At 38.7% G+C, this 21,414-nt stretch overlaps 1 protein-coding gene across 2 annotated transcripts in view; it reads left to right on the forward strand.

Annotated features, from left to right (window-relative positions):
• Window positions 1-21,414, forward strand: part of Cfap54 (cilia and flagella associated protein 54) — a 210,157-nt gene that overhangs the window by 115,835 nt on the left and 72,908 nt on the right. For both annotated transcript variants that reach the window (XM_074084168.1, XM_074084170.1), the window contains exons 36-39: window positions 4,736-4,963; window positions 7,193-7,416; window positions 7,667-7,802; window positions 11,190-11,298. In XM_074084168.1, coding sequence (XP_073940269.1) covers window positions 4,736-4,963; window positions 7,193-7,416; window positions 7,667-7,802; window positions 11,190-11,298 — 697 coding nt within the window. The remainder of the gene's footprint in view (window positions 1-4,735; window positions 4,964-7,192; window positions 7,417-7,666; window positions 7,803-11,189; window positions 11,299-21,414) is intronic.

Raw genomic sequence — 21,414 nt, forward strand, 5'->3', positions numbered from 1 at the left:
AAATAGATCATATCCTAGGGCACAAAGCAAGCCTCAACAAATATAAGAAAATAGAAATTATACCGTGCATACTATCTGATCACAATGCAGTAAAAGTAGAACTCAACAACAAAAGTAAAGACAAAAACCATGCAAACAGCTGGAAACTAAATAACTCATTACTTAATGAACAATGGATCATCGATGAAATAAAAAAGGAAATTAAAAAGTTCCTGGAAGTCAATGAAAATGAAAACACAACCTACCAGAACCTATGGGACACAGCAAAGGCAGTCCTGAGAGGAAAGTTTATAGCCATGAGTGCATATATTAAAAAGACTGAAAGATCCCAAATCAATGACCTAATGATACATCTCAAATTCCTAGAAAAACAAGAACAAGCAAATCCCAAAACAAATAGAAGGAGAGAAATAATAAAAATAAGAGCTAAAATCAATGAAATAGAAACCAAAAAAACCATACGAAGAATTAATGAAACAAAAAGTTGGTTCTTTGAAAAAATAAACAAGATCAACAGACCCCTGGCAAACCTGACTAAAATGAGGAGAGAAAAAAACCCAAAGTAGTAGAATCAAGAATGCAAAAGGGGAGATAACAACAAACACCATGGAAGTCCAGGAAATCAACAGAGACTACTTCGAGAACCTATATTCAAATAAATTTGAAAGTCTTAAAGAAATGGACAGATTTCTAGATACATATGATCATCCAAAACTGAACCAAGAGGAAATTAATCACCTGAATAGATCTATAACACAAAATGAAATTGAAGCAACAATCAAGAGTCTCCCCAAAAAGAAAAGTTCAGGACCTGATGGATTCTCTGCTGAATTCTATCAGACCTTTAAAGAAGAACTGATACCAACCCTCCTTAAACTGTTCCACGAAATAGAAAGGGAAGGAAAACTGCCAAACACATTTTATGAAGCTAGTATTACACTTATCCCAAAACCAGGCAAAGACACCTCCAAAAAGGAGAACTATAGGCCAATCTCCTTAATGAACATTGATGCAAAAATCCTCAACAAAATAATGGCAAACCGAATTCAGCAACACATCAAAAAGATTATTCACCACGACCAAGTAGGCTTCATCCCAGGAATGCAGGGGTGGTTCAAAATACAAAAATCAATAAATGTAATAAACCACATTAACAGAAGCAAAGACAAAAACCACTTGATCATCTCAATAGATGCAGAAAAAGCCTTTGATAAAATCCAACACCATTTCATGCTACAAGCTCTAAGAAAACTAGGAATAGAAGGAAAGTACCTCAACATTATAAAAGCTATATATGACAAACCTACAGCCAGCATTATACTTAACGGAGAAAAACTAAAACCATTCCCTCTAAAATCAGGAACCAGACAAGGATGCCCACTATCTCCACTCCGATTCAACATAGTACAGGAATTCCTAGCCAGAACAATTAGGCAAGAAGAAGGAATAAAAGGAATATAAATAGGTAAAGAAACTGTCAAAATATCCCTATTTGCAGATGACATGATCCTATGCCTTAAAGACCCAAAAAACTCTACTCAGAAGCTTCTAGACATCATCAATAGCTACAGCAAATTAGCAGGATATAAAATCAACACAGAAAAATTATTAGCATTTCTACACACTAACAATGAGCAAACTGAAAAAGAATGTATGAAAACTCCATTTACAATAGCCTCAAAAAAAAATCAAATACCTAGGTGTAAACCTAACAAAAGATGTGAAAGACCTCTACAAGGAAAACTATACACTTCTGAAGAAAGAGATTGAGGAAGACTATAGAAAGTGGAGAGATCTCCCATGCTCGTGGATTGGTAGAATCAACATAGTAAAAATGTCTATACTCCCAAAAGTAATCTACATGTTTAATGCAATTCCCATCAAAATTCCAATGACATTCATTAAAGAGATTGAAAAATGTACCGTGAAATTTATATGGAAACACAAGAGGCCACAAATAGCCAAGGCAATACTCAGTCAAAAGAACAGTGCTGGAAACACAACAAGGGGATTGGACTATGAGCACATGATAAAAGCGAGAGCACACAAGGGAAGGGTGAGGATAGGTAAGACACCTAAAAAACTAGCTAGCATTTGTTGCCCTTAACGCAGAGAAACTAAAGCAGATACCTTAAAGCAACTGAGGCCAATAGGAAAAGGGGAACAGGTACTAGAGAAAAGGTTAGATCAAAAAGAATTAACCTAGAAGGTAACACCCACGCCCAGGAAATCAATGTGAGTCCATGACCTGTATAGCTATCCTTATCTCAACCAGCAAAAACCCTTGTTCCTTCCTATTATTGCTTATACTCTCTCTACAACAAAATTAGAAATAAGGGCAAAATAGTTTCTGCTGGGTATTGAGGGGGGGGAAAGGAGGGGGCAGAGTGGGTGTTAAGGGAGGGGGTGGGGGCAGAGGGGAGAAATGAACCAAGCCTTGTATGCACATATGAATAATAAAAGAAAAATTAAAAAAAAAAAAAGAACAGTGCTGGAGGTATCACGATACCTGACTTCAAACTATATTACAAAGCAATAACGATAAAAACAGCATGGTACTGGCACAAAAACAGACATGAAGACCAATGGGACAGAATAGAGGACCCAGATATGATGCCATACAACTATAACCAACTTGTCTTTGACAGAGGAGATAAAAATATACGACGGAGAAATAGCAGCCTCTTCAACAAAAACTGCTGGGAAAACTGGTTAGCAGTCTGCAAAAAACTGAAACTAGATCCACGTATATCACCCTATACCAATATTAACTCAAAATGGATCAAGGACCTTCATATCAGACCACACAGTCTAAAGTTGATACAGGAAAGAGTAGGAAATACTCTGGAGTTAGTAGGTATAGGTAAGAACTTTCTCAACGAAACCCCAGCAGCACAGCAAGTAAGAGATAGCATAGATAAATGGGCCTTCATAAAACTAAAAAGCTTCTGTTCATCAAAAGAAATGGTCTCTAAACTGAAGAGAACACCCACAGAATGGAAGAAAATATTTGCCAGCTACACATCAGACAAAGGACTGATAACCAGAATATATAGGGAACTTAAAAAACTAAATTCTCCCAAAACTAATGAACCAATAAAGAAATGGGCAAGTGCGCTAAACAGAACTTTCTCAAAAGAAGAAATTCAAATGGCCAAAAAACACACGAAAAAATGCTCACCATCTCTAGCAGTAGAGGAAATGCAAATTAAAACCACACTAAGGTTCCACCTCACCCCTGTTAGAATAGCCATCATTAGCAACACCACGAACAACAGGTGTTGGCGAGGATGTGGGGAAAAAGGAACCCTCTTACACTGTTGGTGGGAATGTAAACTAGTACAACCACTCTGGAAAAAAATTTGGAGGCTACTTAAAAAGCTAAACATTGATCTACCATTTGCTCCAGCAATACCACTCTTGGGGATATACCCAAAAGTCTGCGACACAGGTTACTCCAGAGGCACCTGCACACCCATGTTTATTGTAGCACTATTCACAATAGCCAAGTTATGGAAACAGCCAAGATGCCCCACTACTGACGAATGGATCAAGAAAATGTGGTATCTATACACAATGGAATTTTATGCAGCCATGAAGAAGAATGAAATGTTATCATTTGCTGGTAAATGGATGGAATTGGAGAACATCATTGTGAGTGAGGTTAGCCTGGCCCAAAAGACCAAAAATCGTATGTTCTCCCTCGTATGTGGACATTAGATCAAGGGCAAACACAACAATGGGATTGGACTTTGAGCACATGATAAAAGTGAGAGCACACAGGGAGGGGTGAGGATAGGTAAGACACCTAAAAAACTAGCTAGCATTTGTTGCCCTCAACGCAGAGAAACTAAAGCAGATACTTTAAAGCAACTGAGGCCAATAGGTGAAGGGGACCAGGAACTAGAGAAAAGGTTAGATCAAGAAGAATTAATCTAGAAGGTAACACATATGCACAGGAAATCAATGCAAGTCAACTCCCTGTATAGCTATCCTTATCTCAACTAGCAAAATCCCTTGTTCCTTCCTATTATTGCTTATACTCTCTCTTCAACAAAATTCGTGATAAGGGCAAAATAGTTTCTGCTGGGTAGTGAGGGGATGCGGGGGAGGGGGAGGGGGTGGAGGGTTTAGGGAGGGGGTGTGGAAAGGGGAGAGAAATGACCCAAACATTGTATGCACATATGAATTAAAAAAATAGAAATAAAATGCCTCCTCAGAGAAGACATTTTTCCTGACCAGACTGTCTAAAATTGTCCTTTCATACCATGTCAAGTTCTAACCTACCTCTGTGTTATTTTTCTACTTAAAACTTATTATTCTCCAAAATGACTTTTGTCTACTTTGCTAATGTCAGTCTTCTCTTATAAATTTAGGCAGTGTAAAGGCAGACTCAGTTGCCCTTCCTTCTATATCCCTAGCACCTATGACAATGGAGTTTTTGAATTCAGACCTCTGGGGTGCAAATCCTGTTCCAGCACTTAGTAGATTGATAACTATTGGCAACTAGCCCAATGCTACTGCTTCCTCCTCAAGTAGCATGCTAGTTCACACCTACTTCACAGGATTATTATTAGAATTCAATGAACCAATGCACATAAATGTCATTGTCTAGTATATGTGAGTGGCACATAATGAATGGTGTTTTTATTATTGACATACAAGTTTGAAGAATGATGAAGCTTTTCAGAGATCTATAGGAACTTTGGGGTCTTGAATGTCGTGTTTGTCTTAGGTTCTTGCTCACCGTGGTGGCTATTGGACTCTGCTTCAGAACTGCTGCCGGGTCTTTTGGAACTTTACTCAGGAACTGCAGATACTTCTTAAACAGGCAGTGGATCTTTACAAAACATTTCCTATTAGCTACGATGGCTTCCTCTGTACCTGTGTTATACCATTCTGTTTGGGAGCAGAATTACTTATTGACATGTTAATACAACTGCAAAATAGCAATTCTATTAAGGTAAGGGTGTTTTGGTAATTATTTTTATTGTATTCAATTAAAAAAATCTTTTACTTTGCAGCTTGGGATAAGTAGAAATTGATATTTTTCTCAAATTCCCATTTGGTGTGTCTGGATTTCATTTGCTTCTCATTATTATTTTGTTCACAACACACAACTTGCATTAATGTTAATTAAGAATATTTTAGCCTGAAAATTTAGTTTGTTTGAAGGAAATGGAAAGTAACATTTACCAAGCTCTAGTTTCTACATAAGCTAACTGTAGTGCATTTAATCCACACAACGGTCTTTTTTTTTTTTTTTTTTTTTTACAGATAAAGAAATGGATTCCAAGAGAGAGATGACATAGCTTGTCATTTGATCTTTATTGTACTGTTTTATCTGTCTCTGTTATATTACTTCTGTTCTGGTAGAATTTGCAATTATTTAAAATTTATCACACTGTGATTTAAATTATGTAAATAAAATACACATACTGAAAATATAAAATAAACTAAGCATCATAAAAAATTAGTAAAAACATGCTAGAGGCATGGCTCATGTGATAATGTGCTTGCCAAGCAAGCACAAGGTTCTGAGTTCAAACTGCAGTACAGCCAAAAACACCCCAAAATTAGTAAAGTCATAAACACATTGAGTCATTTATTTCTGGAGGAAGATGCATAACAAAAGTAATACAAAAGACAGAGAGGATAAATAAACTACTCTAAGTTTTATAAACTCTATAGAGAGAGGTACAATAGTAACTTTTAAGTGTCAGTTAAGGATGGTTGTAATAATCTTTAGAGTAACTACCAAAACCAGAGATAAGGTAAAAAGTCAATGAAGTAAAAGGTAAAACTAAGTAATAGTCAATTAACTTAAAGGGAGACAGGAAAGAAGGATCACAAGAACAACAACAACAACAACAACAAAAACCCACACATGGGAGAAATGGAAAACAAATAGCAAATATTAGAACTAACTCAGTCATATCAATAACTAGATTCAATGTAAGTTGGCTAAACACCCCAATTAAAAGGCACAGATTGTCTGTCTGACTCAATAATAATAATAAAAGACATGCATACTTGTCCACAAGAGAAATACTCTTGATAGGATGGATTTGAAAGGAAAATATGGGCAGAGATATACCGTAAAAATATCAAACAAAAGGGAGACTAAAACCGGGAAACTCCATGACTTTGGAATGGACAAGGAAACAAACAAACAAACAAAAACATGGAGAAACAGGATCACATCAAACTGAAAAGCTTTTGCACAGCAAAGAAAACAATCAGCAGTGTTAAAGAGACAACCTATGGGGTGAGGGAAAATATTTGCAAACTATACATCTGATAAGGGCTAGTCCCCAAATGTAAATGGAACTCAACTCAATAGTCTCCTTCCACCCAAAAAAACAAACAAAAAAATAAATTGATTAATAAATGGGCAAGACACAAATCCTTTTGTTGCTTATTCTCTTCTATATAGTTGTCACCCTTAATAGAATTGCTGTGTAGGAGGAAATGGACATGAGTTACTTAACTAACTGTTTTGGGCTTAGTCTGGCTCTTCGCTGGATCATAGAAGCTTTGCTTTGCCTCAAGAATTTTCAGAGGAGCACATAAATACAACAGGAATTATGGGAAATGATCACAATACTATTTAATTTTGGAAAAAACAAGACTAGAGGATTTCTTACTCTGTAGCTTTGACCTTTACAATGAATTGGACAAAATATTCTGCAAAGTAATAAATGTAACTAATGTATTAGGGAATGTTATTGTTTCTATATGCTAAAACTTGTTTTTCCTGAAAGCTTTACTATATTGGTTTAATATCCTATTTAAATGGATAGTGACTGTACAGTGAGAACTATAGACCTCAAATTATGCTGTCTAATGTACTAAGCATTAGCTATATATGACTATTTAAATTCAAGCTTGAAATAATTTAAATCAAGTAAACTTAAAAATTCAGTTGCATTAATCATATTTCAGAAGTTCAGCAGTCATATTCATTTCCTGATTGTGCTGGACCATATTGAACACGACACATACCCACACATACATTTGCATCCTCACAGAAAACTCTACAGTGTTACCTCAAATTACCAAGATTGGATTTGCATAATAGCATATTTTTTGTTTAGTTCTTTTTCATGTTACATTATCACATTTATTTGTCAGGAAAAAATACAGTAAAATCTGAAATCACACAATTTGTTTTTTCATGTGCTACTTGCAGCATGTTGAAGACAAAGGCGAGTTCAGTGTTCCAAGCTGTTATGGGAATATTAAACATGATAATGGTGGTTCCAGCCTTACTTTTGAGCATCCTTTGGATGATGTAAATGTGGTTGATCTGAAATGGATCCATGACTTTGTATTAAAATCTCTGGAAGTTTTATATCAAGTGGAAAAATGGGAAACCTTAGTATCACTTGCCATTCAATTCAATATAATTTCACAGTGAGTACTACTATAAAGACAATTAAAAGTGTCAGACTTTAGAAAAATAAATCTTTTAGCTGGTGTTTGCTTTTTTTTTTTTTTGCCATTTCAGTTATTTGTTTTTTATCATTGTGCTGGGTGGGGATACATTGTAGCATTTACAAAGATTCTTACAATGTATCAAATATACCATACTTGAATTCAATTCCTTCACTGCTCTCTTTCATCCTGATGTTTGCTGTTTAATATATTCTTTACTCTTGTCAAGTGAGAGGTATACAGAACAAGTGACGCCACTGCTGGTGTATGCACAGCGCCAGCTGCTTCTGAGAATACAAAATTCCAAAGGCCCTGACATTACCCAACAGCCTTGTGCAAGGTATGAGGCTGAGCATGGAGAGAAGGTAAGTTTGGCTCTGGTGTTCATATAGCGGTGCTTCCTCATTAGGACCCGTATAAAAGACAAAGGTTTAGGAATCAAACGAGCATCATTTCCACATAGGTTTTCTTCATCCAAATCAACAAACATTATTGAAAGCCAACTGTGTGCCAGTATTTTTCCAGACATAGCATAAACAAATTAAGTCCTTGCCCACAAGAAACTTACCTTAGGTCAGGGCCGACTTTTTCCTTAGGAGCAATGGGAACATTGTCTAGAGATCACAATACTTTTAGAGGCCCATTAAAAGTTTTAATATATTTTAAAATGAGAAAAAATAACTTTTAATTAAAAGAGATTGTTTTAAATTTTAGCATTAAGTGTTTTTGTACTTATACCAATGCAATCATAAGATATATTTTAAAAATATGTATGTTTTTAAACAGAGGAATGGCTCTCAAAGTCAAAAGCACCCAGCACCCATAAAAATCATGGTGTAGCTTGAAAGAGGTGGAGGAAAGAGATACATGAATTCTCTTATTTAGTAATTTATCAAATATGCATTCACTGCCCAGTCAGAGTCATCACAAATAGCTGTACGGTCTGCACCCTGCATACCTGGGCCTGGAATCCAGTCCCTTCTGTCCACACCCGTCTGTGGGTTGTGATGCTGCCTCCTCCTAGAGAGGACTCCATTTTCTTCTTCTCAGAAAAGGTCTTCATGAGCAAGTGTAGGTCTTTCCTCCTGCATTTTCTAAGTGGTGAGATCACAGACTGAGTTCCTGTTGCATGGAATTTAGATTCAGAGGGGTCATTAGAGCTAGATAACACATGTCAGCAGATGAATAGATCACTGTAAGTTCTCTGAAGAAAGTAAAGCAGGTCAGTGGACTAGAGACTGGCTCGGGGGAGAGGTAGAAACTTTAGCAAAGGTGATAGACAAGATCTCTTTGAGATGGTGAGGCTTAATGAGAGGAGGCCTGCCATACGGTGATCTGGAGAAAGACCATTGCAGCCCAAGGGAAGAACAAGGGCAGAGAGAAGGCCTGCAGGGCTGTGATGGAGCAGACAAGGGATGGGATCAAAAGGGGCACTGCTCCTTCTGAGTCTTTGTTGCTTCTTCCTTTTCTCCTCCAAGTTCTCGAGGCTCCTGGCTTCTCTATCTACATATTCCCTCTTTTGGAGTTAATTCAGTCTCTGGTTCTAAGTACCATCTTTATGATGAAATTGCATCTTCATTAGACCTTTCTTCTGAATTTTGTGTTGATGTATCTAACTGCCTGTATCAGTCAGGTTCAACCAGAGAGGCAGAACTAGTAAAATAGAGCTTGCTCTCTCTGATTAATTATGAGGAATTGACTTTTGTGATTTTGGGGGCTGGCTAAGCAAGTCCAGAATCCACAGGCTAGGCTTCTAGGATCATGAGCAGGGAGGAACTCCACAGGCCTGGACAGCAGCTGTTGTACACAGTTCATGAAGAGAGAACAATTGTCTCAGCTGCTGCTTGGTGTTTGGAATGCTGGAGACTGGTGGTATGTTAAGGACTTGCCTGATTAGGCCAGGCCTATTGAGGATAATCTCCCAAGTTTAAAGTTGGTTAATTAGTGACTTTAATTAGTATTTACAAGATCCCTTCACAGCAGTACGTAGGTTAGTGTTTGATTAAGGAACTTGGATGATGAGTGGATATGCTACAATTGGACGCTTCCCTGGTTGCCCTTCTGAGTTTAACCAGTTAATCCACAAAACCCTTCATGCTACCTAACCAACACCGTCTCTTAGACATTTAACATACGTCTCAAATTTAGCAAATCTTAAACAAACCTGTTCCACCAAGGCTTTGTCATGGCTGACAGCCCTGTCCTAGCTGCTCAGGCCATACACCTTAGAGACATCCCAGACTCCTTTCTTGCCCTCAAACCCCACTTCAAATTGGTTTTCAAATCCTTCATCTTCAAAATCTAGTCAGAATCCAACCATTGCCCACTGCTTCCAGCACTCCTCTGATCCAACCATTGCGGTATTTGCTTGGGTTAACGACTTTGTAACTTACCCTGCACCCCTACCTTTAACTTCTAGTCTATTCTTTATGCAGTAGACAGAATGACTCTTTAAGAACCTAAGTCAGACTATGTCACACGTCTGGTTAAATCCTACACTGCCTTCCTATCTGCCTCAAAGTAAAGCAAACCTTTTTACCATGGCCTTCATATAGCTTACCCTACATACTTATGTAACCTGCCTGTTGTTATTGGCTGGCAACTGTAATTCTATTGCTCCCCTGAAAGTTTTAATTACACTACTCCTTAAGGTGTTCCTGCCTCAGGGTCTTTGCATTTACTGTTGCCCCTCCATGGAATGATTCTTTCCTAAATTCCCACATTGGTTTTCCCCTCACCTTTTCCAATTATTGGTGAACATTCCCTTCTCTCTAAGGCCTTATTTCGTGACCCTATTTAAGTTAATAATGTGTATCTGCACTATTTCTCTCTATAGCAGTTATAACTCTCCAATATGCCACATAATGTATTTAATTATTTTATTTTCTTTCTTTTCCCACTAGAATAAGTTCCTTAAGAATAGGAATTTAAAAACATTTTGCTTTCTGTTGTATCATCCCTCAGTTTGGAACAGCATTTGTCATATAATAGATGTTCAATAAAGATTTGTTTAAGGAAGTTGGAGAGGCAGGAAGGACCAGGTCAGGTAGGGACTTACTAGACAGTGGGAAAGGATTTGCATCTTATTAGACTATATTTGCATCTCATTATGGAAGTGCCCACAAAGGACAATAAAGAAGCATCACCAGACTGGAGCTCAAGGTGGCTACATTTTGAGCAATTGGTTAGATCAAGGGATGAGAGTAGAGCAATGGAGTCTTGGAGTCTTAACAAGAATTTCCTTCTGTCTAAAATTTTTTTGTTTTCAGATATTTTACAATTTGAGGGCTCAAATATCTGTGAGAAAGTAAATTGTCAAAATACTACAGATGCAATTAGTTTTGAAAAACTTCACCAGGGAAGTTAAAATTGCATTAATGATGAGTAGGCTAAAACTATCTGCCATTGGAAAAGCATATTTTAAATGTTTCAATTTACCTAGTGAAATATACATTTAGACTAGTGAATTTAGAGAATATCAAAAAACCATATTCTAATTGCTGTATGTAATTTGCCTAGTACTCTTACAGCTGTGGTGTACAAAAACATATGAAGAATTACATGTAGCCACATTTTTCCCCTCAAAGTTCTCATGATTGAATGCTATTCTGTTAGCTTTTATTTGTGTTGCAGTGTCTTATATCTCTTTATCTTCACAATAAAAATGAGACAAACATTTTAAATAAGAAAATTTTAAACTAGTCAGACACTAACTAAGCAATATTTATTTTCATCTTTTTTTTTTTTTAAAGATAACCTGTCGAAATTTCATTGGGAAGCAGCTCAAGCTTGATTCTTTGCCTAAGAAATTAACAGATTCAGGAACCACCACAGATTTACTAAAAACACTCATCTATTCAGGTTAGAAGCAATTTTAACTTGAACCTCTATTTTCCTTAAAACAAAATCTGCCATTGTGCTCTGCATGTCAAATCTTCTATAATTAAGATGTTTGTAAAATCTGTTTTACAGATGTGTTTGGAAAGAATCCATTTGTAAATGTCACTTCTGGGGGATTAAACAATTTCTTTTAAGTTTAAATTTTTTTGTAAGTTAAAGAAGGGAAATGAAAGGAAGGGGAATTAATGGGGAAAGGCTATTTTGTACATTTTCCCGTTTTTATCTTTCTTTGTTCTGTCTTGACTCCCATATCACTTCCAATTCAGTACTCAGTAAAGATTGTGGCATTTGCTGGCCCTGGTTAAGTTGTTCATCTTTTAATGAGAGCAGGAGATTTGGGGACATCAAACTTGTTTGCCTTTAGTTTTCACAGTGTTTCTGACAGTGAAACTTGTAGGAATGAGATAATGAATAAGATGAACAATGAAAGTGCAGTGCACTTTCCAAGTTTGTCTGTGGCATAGGAAAGAAATGTAATCTTCCCTTGTGTTAGGATTCTTTCACTGATTTATCTCTTGCTTTTATGTATGTATGTGTGTATCTATATCATCAGTCACTTATTCATTTACTGAGTCAGTCATCCATTCCGTCATTCAGCAAATATTTACTGAGAATCTATTATATGTTAAGTGCCATGCTAGGTACCAAGAATACAAAGATGAATGAGACCACAGATCTGTAGTGAACCACAGATCAGTTCACTAAAGGAGATTAATAAGTAAAGCAGAGATTACAGTATAGGGCAATAAGATCTATAATATTATCACTACTGCTGCTATAAACAATAATAGTTAACAGCTAGCATCTGCTGTTCAGAGACTGCAAAAAAGACAAGGCTGAGGTTGGAAAGTTTGGCAGAAATTAGACAGTAGAGTATCTTAGAGGGCAGGACAAAGAGACACAACTTTCTGTGGAGAGCAAGGGTAGCTGGGTAAGGATTTAAAGAAGGAGGGTGGAAATGCAAATTAAAACCACACTAAGATTCCACCTCACCCCTGTTAGAATAGCCATCATCAGCAACACCACCAACAACAGGTGTTGGCGAGGATGCGGGGAAAAAGGAACCCTCTTACACTGTTGGTGGGAATGTAGACTAGTACAACCACTCTGGAAAAAAATTTGGAGGCTACTTAAAAAGCTGGACATCGATCTACCATTTGATCCAGCAATACCACTCTTGGGGATATACCCAAAAGACTGTTACTCCAGAGGCACCTGCACATCCATGTTTATTGCGGCACTATTCACAATAGCCAAGTTATGGAAACAGCCAAGATGCCCCAGCACTGACGAATGGATTAAGAAAATGTGGTATCTATACACAATGGAATTTTATGCAGCCATGAAGAAGAACGAAATGTTATCATTCGCTGGTAAATGGATGGAATTGGAGAACATCATTCTGAGTGAGGTTAGCCTGGCTCAAAAGACCAAAAATCGTATGTTCTCCCTCATATGTGGACATTAGATCAAGGGCAAACACAACAAGGGGATTGGACTATGAGCACATGATAAAAGTGAGAGCACACAAGGGAGGGGTGAGGATAGGTAAGACACCTAAAAAACTAGCTAGCATTTGTTGCCCTTAATGCAGAGAAACTAAAGCAGATACCTTAAACAACTGAGGCCAATAGGAAAAGGGGACTAGGAACTAGAGAAAAGGTTAGATTAAAAAGAATTAACCTAGAAGGTAACACCCACGCACAGGAAATCAATGTGAGTCAATGCCCTGTATAGCTATCCTTATCTCAACCAGCAAAACCCCTTGTTCCTTCCTATTATTGCTTATACTCTCTCTACAACAAAATTAGAGATAAGGGCAAAATAGTTTCTGCTGGGTATTGAGGGGGGGAGCGGGAGGGGGTGGAGTGGGTGGTAAGGGAGGGGGTGGGGGCAGGGGGGAGAAATAAACCAAGCCTTGTATGCACATATGAATAATAAAAGAAAAATGAAAAAAAAAAAATAAAGAAGGAGGGTGAAAGGAGCATATTCATGTTCTTGAAATAACTGTTACAGTCAGTGTGGGAAACTGACTGAAAGGCAGACAGGAGGAAGCAGGGCAGTGGCTACTCCTGACTTGAGTAAGAAAGTAGATGGATGAAGGCCTGGAATTGGGCAGGGAGAATAGAGGTGAGAACAGATAAGAGAGGAAGGTGGAGGTGGGCCACAGGACTGTGTTCTGTACTGATTAGGTATAAGGATGATGAAGAAGGGAGGAGTTCACATTGTCTTGGTATCTGGCTTTGGGAAGATGATGCCTTCACCCAGTCAGGGAAACCAAAGGGAGGACTACGTTAGAGATGGCCTCCTGGGTAACACCAACATTTAGGAAGTTGTGTCAATCAAAACAGCTGGGGCTGTAGAGCAGTTATAGGTAGCCCTGAAGTCTCATGGCCTTACTGCACAGAAATGACTGTTTCTTGGCACCACTGTTGTGTTCAGTGACACAGCTTCCATGATTGTTTCCAAGTCAGAGCTCTACTGACAGGCATATGGTGATTGGTCCAAGCACAGCCTCATCAGACTATGTGTGAACGTACTATGTGCTTTATGCGAGGGGCACTGCCTGGATTTGCTTATTTAATTAATACAACTCAGTAAAAGAATTTCAATTATGCATTGCACATCTAGCACTCATACAAATGCTTTAAGAATTTTGGCTTACAGTCAGCCTAGTGAGGTAGGTTTATTGTTTCCACTTTTCAGGCAAGAAAAAGTAGATGTGGTAAGCATGCACTGGCTCTTAAAGTTGCTTCCAGAAAGTGACACATGTCATGTCTGCTGTCACCTCATTGCCCACGGTTGCATGGCCACAACTAACTTTAAAGGAGTAGAGTATTAGGTTCTGACTCTGTACTCAGTGTAAAGAGGCACAGAATGTGTGATGGGCGTAATGACTGTCATGGAGCAGACAGGAAGCTCAGTACATGAAAGAGGTGTGGATGTGAGAGGTGGAAGTAAAACAGATGAGAATGATACAGACAAAGCCAAGGCAAGAGATAAGGAAGAGGGAGTAGTCAACAGTCAGGTCACTCAATATGAGGATGGACTGTCTACTGCATTTGGCAATCTGGGTGGCATTGTCACTGGCCTTTCTTACTGTGACATGCTCACCTTGTTCTAGCTGTTTCCCCTGCTGAAATGCTCTTTCCATCACTAGGATGTCTGACTGAAAACCCCTCCCATTCCTTAAGTCCTGTGCACATCTTACCTTTTCAATGAAGCTTACTCTGACCATTCTATTTAAAACTGTGCCCTGTCTGCCTCCTCCTAATTCCTTTTACTCTTCTGTTTGCTTTGTTTATTTTTTTATTATGAAACACTTCTCATATACATATCTCATATACATACCTCATACTGTATAATTTAAAATCTTTTTGTATTTATTGATTACTAGTCTCTTCCCCTGATAAAATGTAAGTTCCATGAGGGTAGGGGTCACTGTTTTGGTCACTGATATAATCCACATGCCTTCATCATTGTCTGATGCATGGCTGGAACTTAGTATTTATTTGTTAATGAATGACTTTGTGACCTTAGAAATGATGATGAAGAGAGTGGGAACATTTTGAGTGGTGGATACAGTAGTGGTGGATACAGTGAGCTGCATCTGCAAATGGTCACTGAATAGAAGATTGCCTTTCAGAAAGCTTAGCAGTGAGGAGAGAGAGAGAGAAACACAGGTAGAAGGAAATACAGAACTCAGGGGGCTCAGGACGGCTTTCCTTTGCCTATGTGTCTCTTTGAAGAAGAAAAGAATATTTATATATTAAATGGAAAGACCCAGTAGAGGGAGAAAGCAAAGAGACAGGAAGGAAATATTTTTGATACAGCAAGGACCCTGAGGAAGAAAAGGCAGAAACTGTGATACCAACAGGCGGGTGCACACTTCTGCTAAGGTGGAAAGAAGGAAGAGAGAATAGGCAGGCCTTCTGTAGGACAGTTTGTAGGTGGTAAAGGTGGAAGTTGAAGGTGTTCTCATGGGGTACCAGAGGTTTTCTTAATTGGACAGGGATTCAGGCATAGCCAAGGTTTCTAGGGTAGGAAGTTTCAGGAGGAATGTGAAAGAGTGAACAGGCCACTGGGGGAAACTGAACCGAAGGGAGACAGATTGTAGAACAATGTGGAGGGTCCAGATGATGTAGCTGGTGACCATGACTATGGGTTTTGCTGCCAGTGAAAAACAAATTGTCCCTTAGATTCAGTAAACAATGGGAGGACCACCTTCTGTGGTCAATAATGTGTGACTAGTTTCCATCAAAGAATGGGATTCTTCCTGGGTGTGTTCTCCTTGTCTTGATCTTGTCGGTGGAACCTCATGGCCCCTTCTTTTAGGATCCTTACCCAAATATAATTATTAGCTCTTCCATGCCCAAAATAGTAGCTACAAAATGTGTCAAAAATGATTATTCTCAAAAACGGTGACAAGCATCAAAGAGAGAGATATAGATAGAATATTGTAGCCCTGTGTACCAGGAGATACTTGTTGGTGATGGATGCAATATGTCAGAAAAGTACTTTGCTTGCCTCTTGCTAAACCTGCATTTGGTAAGGCAGGCTGGGGAGGTGGGACAGAAGAGAGGTTGGTGTAGTCAGTATACAGTGATATTTTGAGTTGCTTCTCAACTGGGGTGACATAGAGCCAGGTTGAGCTATGATTAGAGCAGGAATATTTGAAGGGATAAAAATTTGAAAATATTGTAATGACAGTGGTAATATTGAGCTGGAAATATATTTAGATTCTTTAATTTTTACAGTTTTAGGAAGTAGACATTATTAGGCTCATGCTACAGATAAGAGAACGAAATATTGCTAGCAAGTAGAGAGACTCATATAAACCCTGGTCTGTCTAATTGCCTCATTGGTGAGTGCTCCGCTGAAATACCAAGCCCATTCTCCATGGCTGGCTTCCATGTTAGGATCTTCTTTAAATTTATAGCACTCATGAAATAACTGGCTATATTTCAGTGGCCAGTGCCACAGACACTTTATCCTGACTTATTGTGATACTGTGGTAATTTTTAGATGACCCTGTGTGCTAATTATGGGTTTTACATTGATTTATTCAAAACTTGCCTTCCAATTCACAAGTCTTTTTATAAGACTGTAGGACCTCTGTAACTCAGAGCATCTTTTGGACTATGGGGTTTAGGATGTTCAGTTTTTTCCAGTGTATTGAACTCAGATCGTTAACATGTTTATAAGTGTGTTGGGTCTTATGTATGTCACCATGATATGCTTGCAGTTATTTTATGAGACTGAGTATACTCATGATGCTTTCCACACCAGATCACTGCTTTGGAACCCCATAGATTTTCTTTTCGCATAATACATTTGGAAGTAATGCTTAATACATTTAATTCTTCACAACAGATATTGTAATGCCCCAGTGTCTAGGAACATTTGGTGTTCTCATTATTTAACAGCATTTTATTCTCCTTTCAACTATTTAATAATGCATATGTAATTTGGTATAGTCTCGGTAGGATTTGGAGACGTGAGAATACCTCATTTTATAGATTATTCTTGCATGGATGAGTAACTTGCCTGCTTGTTAAGCTCCATTGGGGAGATACCCTGATATGCCTTTTATTGTAACTGTTTTTGCATTTGGAGAACTTTTTCTTGAGTTTTAACCTTACTTGTATTTAAGTTCTCTGATAGGGTTATTTAGTTCTCAGGTGTGTTGGAATTTTCATGCCTTTGGCAGGCGTATTTTATTAGTGCCTCTGGGCATATAACCAACTGTGTAGAAAGCGGCCCAAAATTTCAAATCGCTCTCTGGGTTCCTTCCTCAGTGGACCCAACTCTCAGGAGTCATTGGCATTTCAGCTTTCATTTCTACATTGGTACAGTCAAAAATGTAAAAACCCATTTCCTCCTTCTCCACTGCTACCTCTTCCTCTTTACCTATTTCAAACTGCTGAAGTACTGTTAGAGTCTTTGGAATAGTTTCTTGAATTATCCATGAAAGTTTTCTGAGGAGCCTCCTTGAAACAGAGCTATCATGATAAAGGCTCTGAAGTTAATGAGACTTCCTCACTGCTTTGCTTTATTTATCCCATGTAGACAGCCACACCAGCACCACCACCAGAACCCTAATTAGACTATAGGGAAAAGGTGCGCTAGGGTTTGAAAAGAGGTGGGGGAGAAGGAAAACAGAAAGTGAAATATAGTTTAGGAAAACTATATTTTTCCTAAGCATTATTTATCAACAGGTATTTGATTTAACAAGTAGCAAGATGATTTTGTTCAGACTTTTTATGATAAATATCAGTGCTTAGGTTTTGTTCTAGAATGTAAGCTTTGTGAGAGCAAGGGCTATGTCTGTTTTGTACACTTGTATCTGTCCAGTGTCTGGCTTGGTGCTTAGTAATTGTAAATGTAGTCACACATTGCTTATTGACAGGGATACATTGTGAGAAATGCATCGTTAGGCAGTTTTGTTGTACCCACACCAAAGAGTGAGCATACACAATCTAAAATGGCTATGACATCAGTAGGTGATATAGTCATGTGGACTGCCATTGTATATGTTATGTGACAAATCCTTGTATTTTAAAAATGGATAGCTAGCAGTCATAATTTGAGCCAACATCTGTTGAATGCACGTGTACTCCATGGAGGCCACTATGCTAGACACTTCATATACAAGTTAAAACAACAAACTTCTGAAGTAAATATTACCATCCCAATTTTAATGGATGCTTAAAACTAAGGAGAAAGAAAACTGTCTCATATTGTTAGTATGTAGAGATTTCCAGACTTCCTCCTTTCTCTTTGCTAGCTGTTATGGGCCAAATGTTTGCAGCCTCTCAAACTCATATGTTGAAGCTGGGCGTGGTGGTACATGCCTGTGGTCTCAGCTACTCAGGAGATGGAGGTAGGAGGATCAAGCCTGGCTTGGGCAAAAGCATAAGACCCTATCTGAGAAACAAACCAAGGCAGAAAAGGGTTGGGGGTATGGCTCAAATGGCAGAGCACTTGCTAAGTACAACAAGGCCCTGGGTTCAAACTCTATTACCAACTACCCCCTAATTCTATATGTTGAACTTCTAATCCCCAGTTTGATGATATTGGAGCTGGGGTCTTTGGCAGATGATAAGGTCATAAGGTGGAGTCTTCATGAATAAGGTTAGTGACCTTTTAAAATACACAAAGGAACTCTCTAGGCCTCATCCTGCCATGTGAAAGATATCTACCAAGAGAAGGTAGCCATTCGCAAGCAAGGGAAAGAGTCCTCACCAGAATTTGACAATTGTTAACACCTTGATCTAAGACTTCCAGTGTCCAGATCTGTGAGAATAAATTTCTGTTGTTTGTAATCCATACAGTCTATGGTAATTTGTTATAGTAGGCAGAACTAACAAGGATATTTGTGTATCTTCTTCCCTGATCTCACTCTCTAAGGAGAAAATGATAAAAATCCAAGCTCATGAATTCTTCCAAGGAAAAGAGGAAAAACAGAACAGCAATCTACAACCTTCAGGGTGTCTTGCATAGTGTGGAGTATGAGGAGTAAGGGTTGTGCCTTGTCTGGGTCTGTGTAGGATAGGGAAGGCTTAGAGGAGAGGGGGACTGAGGGAGGATCAATTGAGATTAATCTATAGAAAAGATTATCAATAAAGTGTATCTCAGCCACTTAACTTTGAAAACCTGTAGTTATTCATTTACATAACATACATGTTTTTGAGCACATACAATGTAACAGCAGTGGAAAAAATGGACAAAAATGCCTGCCCTATCACTCTACTGAGAAGAGACAAGTCAGTAAACAAATAAATCACAGTATGCCAGAAGATGATGAGTGCTTTGGAGATAAGTTGGGAAGAAGAATGTTATAAATTTAAGTAGGGTGATCAAGGAATGCCTCACCAAGAAGTTGATTAAGGAGCTGTGCAAGACATAAGAGGATCTGAGGGAAGAATGTTCTAGACTAAAGCAAACCACTGGTGCCAAGACCTTGAGTAAAGCATGTCTGGTGTGGGAGAATAGTAAGAGGAGAAGGCAGAGCACTTGGGATTAGGGGAACCAGTTCATGTAGGCCCTATAGGCTGCTCTAAGAACTTTGGTGTTTGCTCTAGGTAATTGGGGGAGAAGATGGAGGGTTTTAGACAAAGAGGTGACATGAGATGACATACTTAAAAGGAATCCTCTAGCAGCTCTATTGATAGAACATGGTGTGGTCAGGGTAGAAACAGGAAGCCCAATTAAGAAGGCAATTGCTGTGTTTCAGAAGAAGATGATGAGGTCTTGGGACACAGTGGAAGTTGAGAGTGGAGTTGGTGAGGGTTGGAGAGGTTCTACGTATTTTCTCAAGGGAGATCCTATAGGGCATGGGAGGACAGAAGACACAGATGATTCTGTCATTTGGTCTGAGCATCTGCCAAAAAAAAAAAGCCATTCTTTAATGAGATGGGAAAGACTATGGGAAGAGATGTTTGGGGGGGGGGTGTGTGTTGGGGAGATTAGGAAATCATTTGGGGACTTGTTAGGGTTGAACTGTCCTTTGGACTCACAGCACCTTAGATAGATGAGTCTAGATTTCTGGAGAGTTGGGGCCAGAGACACAAACTTTGGAGCTACCAGCATGTGGACGGCATTTAAAACCATCAGACCAGAGAGCAACATTTCCATGTTAAAAGGGAAAGAAAGGCAGTCTAAGGACTGAGGCCTTGGGTCCCCAGATGAAGACTTTGGCTTGGTGAGAATGAACTAGCAAAGAGAAATTAAGAAGGAATGATAAATGAGCTTGGAGTAAAACCTTTAAGGCAGAAGGAGAAGGGGAGAAGCCTTATTTAGGTGAAGTGAAGATGGAAAACAATGAGTATAGAAAACTTTTTTGAGGAGTTTTGGTATAAAGTGGAGCAGAGAAATTGGATGGTAGCCTGAGGGGAAACTGGAGTCAAGAAAGACATATTTTGTCTTTGTTCTTTAAAGATAGGAGAAATAATAGCAAAATGTGCTGTTGGGAATGATTCTGTGAGGGGAAAATCGATGGCTTGGAAAGGGAGATGAGAACTGCTGGAGCGATGCCCCTGAGGTGCAGATGGGCACAGGTGCAGGGCTGGGTGAATCTGGTGGAAAACCTCCTTGGATCACTTCAGTTCTTTTTTTTTTTTTTTTTCTTTCCACTGGTTAGGAAGCAAGTCACCCACCCTGAGAAGCTAGAGGAAGAGGTGACTCCCCTCCTTTTTTCTTTACCCCAAAGCCAATTAACCACTCCTGTTGCTTTTAATGCTGGAATGTTCCCTGTGTGGCTATGTCATTTCCATTGCTATGGTGTCTGTGTTGCAGCTTAGTAGTCTCCTAGCCTCCAGCCTCTTTCAGCAGCAGTATGATAAGAATATGACTGTTGGCTTACTCTTCCTAAAACACCATCTCTTTCGGAGTCTCACTCAGAACCCTTCCTTAGTGCTCCATTTGAAGAGAATGAAGTTCACTTCCTCAGTGAGATCTTCAGGCTATGGCAGACCCTTCTTTATTCAACAAGATGGGCCGTGTCAATTCACAGTGCCCTGAACTCCCCTCCCTTCCTACTGCTTCTGTACCTCTGCTGGCACAAACTGATTCTGTACCCTGAGGAAGCCAAGCCACCTTAATTAGCTTATACCTGATTAAGAGACTGATCTACCAGGCTCCTCTATGTTTTATTTTCCTTATCTATATAGTGAGAATAATAATGGTTATTTTTAGGAGTCAATTAATCACAGTAAATAATTTAGAATGGTTCCTGACATAGTGTAAATCCTCAATAAACTTAAGCTATTTTTGCCCTTGTTCTAGTATCTAAAATCACTTCCCTTTTTCTTCCTAATCAAAATTTTTCTATTCTCCAAGAAGCCTTTCTTGTCCAGCATTTTCTGCCCTTTCTGGTTTCTCTCTTCCATCTTTCCCTCATTTTACCGTGTAAGTAGATACTCCCTGCCAATGTGACTTTAATGTTCCAGTATGAGGTTGCCCCACCTCTTCATCTAGTCAAGGAACTTAATGAGGGCAAATGTCTTGGCTTTTAATGTCTTGCAGCCCTGTTACCTACTAGGTTGCTGCACTATCAAGACCCCAGGTTTTCAAGGG

This window comes from Castor canadensis, chromosome 8, assembly GCF_047511655.1.
Source record: "Castor canadensis chromosome 8, mCasCan1.hap1v2, whole genome shotgun sequence".
In the NCBI taxonomy this organism is placed as follows: Eukaryota; Metazoa; Chordata; class Mammalia; order Rodentia; family Castoridae; genus Castor; species Castor canadensis.